The 8,717-nt window shown below is 34.5% G+C and overlaps 1 protein-coding gene across 1 annotated transcript; it reads right to left on the bottom strand.

Annotated features, from left to right (window-relative positions):
* Nucleotides 1-6,742: 6,742 nt before the first annotated feature.
* Nucleotides 6,743-8,406, bottom strand: LOC131630020 (heat shock 70 kDa protein 4-like). Its single transcript, XM_058900814.1, has 3 exons — nt 8,205-8,406; nt 6,889-8,123; nt 6,743-6,784 (listed from the first exon to the last, which is right to left on the bottom strand). The coding sequence occupies exons 1-3, from the start codon at nt 8,404-8,406 to the stop codon at nt 6,743-6,745; spliced, it is 1,479 nt and encodes a 492-aa protein (XP_058756797.1).
* Nucleotides 8,407-8,717: the final 311 nt, after the last annotated feature.

The following is an 8,717-nucleotide window of genomic DNA, read 5'->3' as shown; positions in this document are numbered from 1 at the left end:
TAGGATTTGTCTATAATGTATCACTTGTAACAGAATCACACAATTAATAGAACCAAAGAACCAAACATGTAACAAAAATGAAATAACAAAACAAATAGAATTAACCCTTTCTTTGGAAACAATAAAAAGTTTTCTTGTCCCCAGTGAAGTCGCCATTTTTCTGTCGCGGGGAAAAATCGTATCCTTTTTTCGGGATGAGACACCTGATGCCTTCTTTGGGCTCGAGTGCTCAAAAAAATGATTTTTCTTTTGTTTCGACCAAACTTTTTATTGTTTCCAAAGTAGGAAAAGGAAAAAAGTTGCAATAACCTAAAAAGTGGGGGAGAGATTCCAGGTAAGAGGGTTGGTTATACGAAGGGAAGGTATTAGCATCCAACGTATCTATAGTACTCTATAGGTTTCTTTTTTATGTTTGTTTCATTCTATGTTATGGAGAGGTTCTTGTGAGATAGGTGGGACCTAGGGTGTTTGTTTGATTATGCTCGCAAAGATCATCGTGATCCTCTGCATACATATCCCTTAGAGGGAATCAGAGCATCTGTAGCTCGGGTCTACGGGTGCTAAGGTTTGAATGGTTTGAGGGAGAAGTTTTGCTCGCCAAGGAATAAGACCTTGTGCCTACGTATTCTCAAAGGGATGTTGAGAAAGTCAGAGCAATCGTAGTTCCCACTTATGCTAGTGGAAGCAAAGGAAAAGAGACAAATGTCATCTCAATGTTCGATGTATCTAATCTATATCATCACATACATCTGTTTGATTTTTGTTTGAAAATCTTTTCATTATAAGCCCTGGGCCATGCCACTTATGGCGCTTAGAATGATAAAGATGTTTTTTAGCCAGCCTTGTGGCAAAAACTTTCAATGAAGTCAGCCTTGTGACAAAAAGTTTTGATTAATCAGCCAGCCTTGTGGCAAAAGTTTCAATGAAGTCAGCCTTGTGACAAAAACCTTGATTAATCAGCCAGTATGGTGGCAAAAAAAGTTTGATTGATTAGCCAGCCTTGTGGCAAAAAAGTTAAGTTGATTGATTGATTGATTGATTGTTTGTGATGATATAGAAGAGATACTCCTATCATAGAGATGATAAATGTCTAATCTCCTAGGGTATTTGATTTGGATATTGGGGATGCTTATAAGAAGCTCGTGGGTCCTTGTACGAAGCCCAAGAGGAGGCTATTCGAGGGTCCTTGCATTGTAAGCCCAAGAGGAGGCTATGGGAGGGACAATCGAGGGTCCTTGCATTGTAAGCCCAAGAGGAGGCTATGGGAGGGACAAGTCGTTTGTATGAAGCCCAAGAGGAGGCATGGTATAGTTGGTTTGAGCTCTTAGAGCGATTTCACCGGGAAACCATACTCTATGTCATAACCTAAACTAGGGAGATTCTTTGCACGAAGCCCAATAGGAGGCTATGGGGAACCTAGTGTTGTACTAAGTTGAACAAGTATATATAACACAATCACAAATATGAACAAGTACGAACAAATATGAACAAGTACATGAACAAATATGAACAAGTATGAACAGTTATATATAACAAGGTGTGTGTATACAATGGAGTTTATGAAGGAAATATACCTGTAAGGATGATCCATTTGTATACACGGGGGCTCGGGACTTATACTCGGGGAGAGGCCCATTGAGTTTATTCAAAAGCTATGTAAACAAGTATTTACAGAAGGACTTGGGACTTATACCTACATGGAGGCCCATGGTATTTTTGGGAAGATTTAAAGGAAACCTTCATTTTTTATTTGTTATTCGAAGTTAAAAAACAAACTGATCGAGGTATGTACAAAAAAAGGTGTATGTACAATGAAATACCTAATTTCATGTAAGGGAATGGGACTTATACCTATGTGGAGGCCCAGATTGATTTTTGAAGAAAAAACCCTAATTTTGATCTTGTTACTCGAGGGTTTAAATCAATTTGGATCGCGGTATAAAAAGATAGGCGTATATACAATGAAAAACCTAAATTTATACAAAGGAATGGGACTTATACCATAAGGGATGCCCCGGTTTTTTTAGAAAACCAATTGATCAATCCAAAAAGATTTAATCAAGAGTTTTTGAAAGGAGAACAAAAAAGAAATGGTTTTGAAAGCGATTTGTTTTGAAAAACGACGATCGTTTGTTTTAAAATGGTTTGAAATTTTGAAAGAAATCAATTTAATTAAGATAAAAGCAAAGATTATACTTACTTAATACCTAAATGATTAGGGTTTTGATCACAAAATATTTACAAGTAGTTAATTTTTGAAAAATCAAATGAAAAACAATTTTTTAAAGTATTTAAAAACACTTAAAAACATGTCATTTTAAATCCATTTAAAAATGTATTAAATAAATATTTTTTTGTGATTTTTTTGGATGTTCATAAAATATATATATTAAACAAAGAGTGTGCAAAAAATGAAGTGGAAATGATGAATTTTGATTGGTTAAATTAATGGATGAAGTTGTGTAAAAAAATTAAAGAAAATAAGTGATAAAAAAGAATGGTTTGGCCCTTAGGAGTGTTGAACTCGTGACCTTGAAGTCATTACTCAAAAACTTAGCCAACTGGACCACGCGCGTGGTCTATTTAACATTTGCAACGAATAGATTATATTACAAACTCAATTTTCAAATTTCCTTCGCAAAAAATGGCGCCAAGAACACACCCTAATTTGATTTTTGAAAATTTTGAAAACTGAACCAAATTGATCAAGTGAAGGGTCTATCTCACTCGTTTTTTCACGAGGATCATGATGGTGTCCTCATAATTCATTTATTTTTTCTCTAAGGTAATCAATTTTGTGATGAACACGAAGAACCCTAATTCTGAATTTGAACATGAAATCGTGTATGATTGATGAATTGTGAAATTGATTGAGGGCTATTGATCAGTGATAGTGCAGAAACAAGATGGCAACTCAATTTATCATTTATGATGCATGTATGTATGAGTTTGAAGTTCATGAGGCTTACCTTCAAAAACGGCCAAACTGGAGATTGAATTCTGAGTTGGAGGTGTTGCAGATGCTTTGTAATGATCTGGATAGCTTCAATGATGATTATAGAACATGTCTGAATGCTTGGAGTGGACTGAATTCATCTGAGCATAGCCATGGGACCTGATCTGCAGAGCTATGGAGTGAGGATCGAATTTGATGATTTTGGTGTTTCAGATCATGTATGATGGTTGGAACAGTTCATATGAAGCATATGGATGATGTTTAGAAGGTTAGTTTGGACAGATATGGCTTGGTATGAGAATTGGCATGATAAGGCTCACCATATGCAAACATGGAGGTTGAAGAGTGATTCTGAGTTTTAAGTGTTTTTGGGGGGTGTGAGTGGATCAAACACATCCCATATGATGTTTATGAGATGTTAGAACCATCACTTTGGCCATAACTCCAAGGATTTGGAGGTTGAGTTTTCTACCTCTTTGAAACTCATGAAACTTGCAACTTAAGAAAGAAGAGAGAAAACCTATGATTGTGAGGTTTTGGTGTGATTTGAAGAGTGATTTGAACCTCTATTTATAGGCCAAGGATTCTGAATGCAGAGCTTTGCAAGTTGATCAAAGAATGGTGATTTGGCATTTGGAGATAAAATGGAATCTTTACATTAAATGCAAATGGTTAAAAGTGACTTAACCATGGTTAATCTTCCAAGCTTCTTATCCTCTTCCATTCTGATCTTCAAATCAGAAAATATCTCTCAATTATTGCATTGATGCATCATTACTTGCATTATAGGTCATATAGTAGTGAAACTTAGTGGAAATGGTTTGAAATTTCAAGTGAAAATGATCACTAAATGCATAATTCAAAGCCATAGCTATGCTCCATATTTTTTCATGCTCTTGGACATTTTGGAAAGCTCATGTTATGCACTTCATATCCCTAGTTGAAAGTTTCTTCAAGACCTTTAAGGAAATGGGTGAAAAAGATCCATGAACTTTGAGAAAAATGAGATTTCAAGTGAAATTTTCAAAAGATACCAACTTTGAAGCTCCATATCTCTTAAATGGTTGATCTTTTGGAAAATCATTGTATGTGACAAAGTTGTTTATTGGGTCAAAATCTACAACTTTCATGTTGGAAGTTTTTTTCAGTATGTAGGTGAAATTTTGAGTTATTCCCTTCCAAAGTTTGAAAAAAACCAATGAAAAACACTTAGAAAATTTTCTAAGTATAAAAGTCAAACTTTTGACTTTTTGGTTCTTGATTGATTTTCTTGATTTTTCTTGATCAAATGACTTCATATATCATATATTGATGATTCAAAACTTCAAAAGTCATGGTTGACCAAAATTCCCCAAAAGTCAATGGTGATCTTGTACAGTTGACTTTTTCAGACGAATCGCGTTTCTGGAGATTTCAAATGAACCAGGCTATCCTCACCAAATGAGTGGTATGAATGGATCACATTGAGTTATTGGAGGACCTTGAGCCATAGTTTAAGTTGTGGCACCATGTTCTGATTAAAAGGTCAGTGGTTCAAGTGAATTAGGTCAAAAACCCTAATTGTCGACCTGATGAAATTGATGACTGTGGGTCTTGAATTGAGATGTAATTTCCATTGGATATTGTCATAGGGATTATTTGAAGATGATTGAAACCTTTGACTGATCCCCTGGAGCTTTTTAGGGTTTCCCAAATGTGATCCTTGATTTCAGTCCCTGATAGTTCAAAAACCCTAATCTGATGATTTGAAATTTCACTGTTGATCAGTCCCTGTGTAGGGGATGTCTTGAGCCAATAGATTAGGTCAAAATGATGTACTTGGGGTCTTGAGGTCATGTCCCAAGTCATTAGGTCAAATCCTGAGCAAAAGTCAGGGGTATGCTATCTTCAGTCAAAACCCTAATCTGATTGATTCAAAGTCTCTGAGCTTGTTGAAATGAATCTTTGAGGACCAAATGTTGATTGTTGATGAAGATAGTTCCTTTGAGATGAAGGGAGAACAAAACCCTAATTGGTTGTTACTTGTACTGATGAATAATTTCTTGATTAAACCTTGCTGAGCACAAGTAGCAAACACAAGCTATGCAATTTGTTAGAGATGCAAATGATGCATATGCAAATGATATGAGGTGGTATCTTAGGTCAAAAATTGGGGTATGACAGAGCGGTTACAGAGATCTCCGATTATCACTTGAATCGTGATATGGTAAGGAGAGGGATTGAAGCATCTCAAAGGGACGGTTATGCTAGCCTTGGATATTATGCTTTGAATGTGAATAAAGGGTTGCAAAATACAGAAACAGGAACCTTCAAGGATTGTTTGAAGGCATGTAGAATGGACGATGGTTGAATAACTTTATTGTGGGCTTGTCATATTACCTAAGCATAAAAAGACAATTGGAAATCAATGGATGCAAGGGGCGAGATAGAGATTCAAGGGTGCCTTGAATTTAATCAAGGTTATTGATTAGAGTTTTAACATGGTAGAGAGAAGTAAAGTTGTTGATGGTTAAATTGACATCAACACGGTTTAAAGTCAATGTGGAAATTGGTGAATTATGCCTAAATACCTTTTTCGATGAATAGAAAGAAAACATATTTTGGGCTTCTAGAAAATTAGAAAGTCGAAAAGCAGCAAGAGTGTACGGTTTGGGCAGTTTGCGAATTTCAGGTTTGATCGGTTCAGTTTGCGGACTCGTTATTTAATTTTAGAATATTTGATATATATATATATATATATATATATATATATATATATATATATATATTATAAGATATTTATAATATTCTATTCTAATAATAATGGATTGTGTTTTGGACTATGTATGATGGATTTTAGTAATTATAAATATGTATCTCTTAAGTTTTTTACAGTGTGACAATCTAAGAGTTATAGTAAAAAGGTAGAGCAAAGAGTTTAGGGTCTTCTCAAGGAAAAACTCAGAAAGACAAGGGTTTTAGAAAATATTTGCAGCTATCTAAGGGGATTGGGAAACACTTATTTACAATTTGTGTTTTTGTGCTTACATTATGGAGAGTTGGAGAGGTTAGAAAACACTTGAGTAGAAAATAGGGTTTGCTTTTGGGAGCCTTCAGGGTTGTTCTCGGAAACTCTGAAGTCATTGACTATTTTCTTGCAACTCATTTGTAATCTCTTGTAACAACTTTATGAGAATAGGAAATTAGAGAGTTGCTCTCTCTCCAGGGTAGATCTTGATCGAACTTAGATAAACAAATCTTTTGCCTTTTTGCGCCTTATTTTGTTATATTACCTGTTTATTGATTATTATTACTAAACGCCATTTATTTTAGTTGCTACAATTCTCTACCTCACATATCAAACATATCAATCGTATTGATTGAAATTTACCCTTTTCATTATTAACAACAAGAGATATAACAACAATCACAATACTCTTACTCATTTTTATCCATTATGTAACTTGGCATAAGCATTTAGCGTAGCCACCAAGTAACAGCCTATTAATTTATTAGCAAGTAAATTTGTTCATTACATTGTAATATTAGATTATAACCTTTTCACTTGTGGAATTTATTTAAGTTGTTCTATTGACATAAAAACATGTTTTACAAGTGTACAAACATGTTTATGAATTTGCTTAAATTCATGAATGCAAATTAAATAACTAAAATTTTCCTAATAAACACATCGACTATTGATTAGGTGCAGAGCTAATTCAAACATGTTTGTTAATAATCAATATCCTCAAAAACTGCAAAGTTTGGTTATTTTCTGCTAGTGCCAACAAGCAAATATTCACAATTTCACACTTTTATGAATATAGAACTGAACTTGTTTTCATTCAACTGTGTAGAAATCATAGAACAAACATAAACTTTTAACAAGGACTTCGAAACTCCACCCTTACATTCTCATTTGTTATTTTGATGTCTTTGGAAATACTTTGTACCTCGGCAGAAACATTTAACATGCCATCAGAATCTGTAGCAAAGCAAACATTGATAGGAAGGACTAGAGCAGTATCAGGAAGTGAGACATTAAGCGAACCAGGAACATTAACTGTAATTCCAACACCACCTTGAAAATCAATCATGATCTTAGATTTGTTATCTTCAATTGTAACATTCACCTTTTTATCATTCACTATATTTTTTGGTATTGGCTCTGGTTCTTGTTCTGCATAAGACAACCTTGAAAGATATTGATGCACTTCCTTTGGAACACTCTTAAGGCCTCCACTTAACAAAGCAGCTTGAATAGCTGCACCACAAGCAACAGCCTCATCAGGATGGATTATATTCAAGAGATGCTTCCCTTTTTTGAAAAATTTTTGCAATAGCTGCTGAATTTTGGGAATCCTTGAAGAACCGCCCACTAGAACAACTTCATCAACACTGCTATTGTTTATCTTCGCATCAGAAAGACAGGTCTTAACTGTATCCATAAAATTATCAAAGAGGTCTATGTTGAGTTGCTCAAACTTGGCACGAGACATTGATGAATAAAAATCAATTCCATCATATAAAGCATCTAAGAAAATCGTGGCATCAAAATCAAACGAAAGTTTGTTTTTGACTTCATCACACTCATTTCTCAACCTCCTCAGGGCCCTTGAGTACCTACTAATATGTATTTTGTGCTTCATCTTAAACTCTTTCACAAAGTGGTTCACCATTCTATCAATAAAATCTTCACCTCCAAATTGAGTCATGGTCGCCGCCTTTATTTCAAACTTGTCATCCTTGAATGTGACGAGAGACACATCAAAAGTTCCACCACCTAGATCAACTATGAGAATATTTCTATTTTCAACACAAGTTGCTCTCTTATGAAGACCATATGAAAGAGCAGCAGCAGTTGGTTCATTGATTATCCTCATTACATTGAGGCCAGCAATGATAGCGGCATCTTTGATGGCTTTTAGCTGAGAATCGTCGAAATATGCAGGCACTGTAATCACTGCATTTTTTACCGGTGACTTAAAAAATGCCCCTGCAATATCCATCATCTTTTTTAATATCAAAGACGATATTTCTTCAGGAGAAAAATGTTTTTCCTTTCCTTTGTAATTAACACAAATCATGGGTTTGTCGTTACTACGAGAAAGAACCCCAAACGGCCACGAAAGTAGATTGTTCTGAATTATAGGATCACTATATTTTCTTCCAATAAACTTCTTTACATCTGCAAATTTCAAAATGTTGATGTATAATTTTTATTTTTGTAATTAAATAATACCCGAAAAAAGATAATATTATAAATTACCAAATACAGTGTTGAATGGATTAGAGGCTGCTTGATTTTTGGCAGAATCACCAATCAACCTTCTATCATCAGTGAAAGCAACAAAAGAAGCTTCATTGTAGATTATCTCAGCTCTGTTGTTTTGCTCCTGCCACACTGCAACACGTGAGTAGGTTGTACCCAGGTCAATTCCAATTACATGACCCTCATATTTTCTGGCCATTTTCTCTGGATATGGTATTTGACTTAGGAAGAGAAAGAGAATATGGTTATGGTATTGAGAATTTAGGGTTGGCTTTTATAATTGGGATTAAGGAATACGAAAGTTATTTGAATGTGACAATTTTAATCTTGGTGCATGTATGTATCTTGAAACCATAAACTGAATTTATTTAAATTTTTCGATCAAAAAGCACGATCATAACTGTTTACTAACTTTTCAATACTTTCCTCATACTATTACAATACTACTAGTAGTTACATAAGGCATTATCAAATTATCAAATTATCAAATATTATAAAAATACATGCAGA

This window comes from Vicia villosa, unplaced genomic scaffold, assembly GCF_029867415.1.
Source record: "Vicia villosa cultivar HV-30 ecotype Madison, WI unplaced genomic scaffold, Vvil1.0 ctg.000637F_1_1, whole genome shotgun sequence".
NCBI lineage: Eukaryota > Viridiplantae > Streptophyta > Magnoliopsida > Fabales > Fabaceae > Vicia > Vicia villosa.
Note: the sequence above shows the minus strand (reverse complement) of the source record. Positions and strands in the feature narration are given on the sequence as shown.

Coding starts and splice junctions, on each gene's coding strand:
- LOC131630020 (XM_058900814.1), bottom strand. CDS start 8,406: ATGGCCAGAAAATATGAGGGTCATGTAATTGGAATTGACCTGGGTACA. Junction 8,124..8,204: donor TCCATTCAACACTGTATTTG/GTAATTTATAAT, acceptor TGAAATTTGCAG/ATGTAAAGAAGTTTATTGGA. Junction 6,785..6,888: donor TGTTAAATGTTTCTGCCGAG/GTACAAAGTATT, acceptor ATTTCTACACAG/TTGAATGAAAACAAGTTCAG.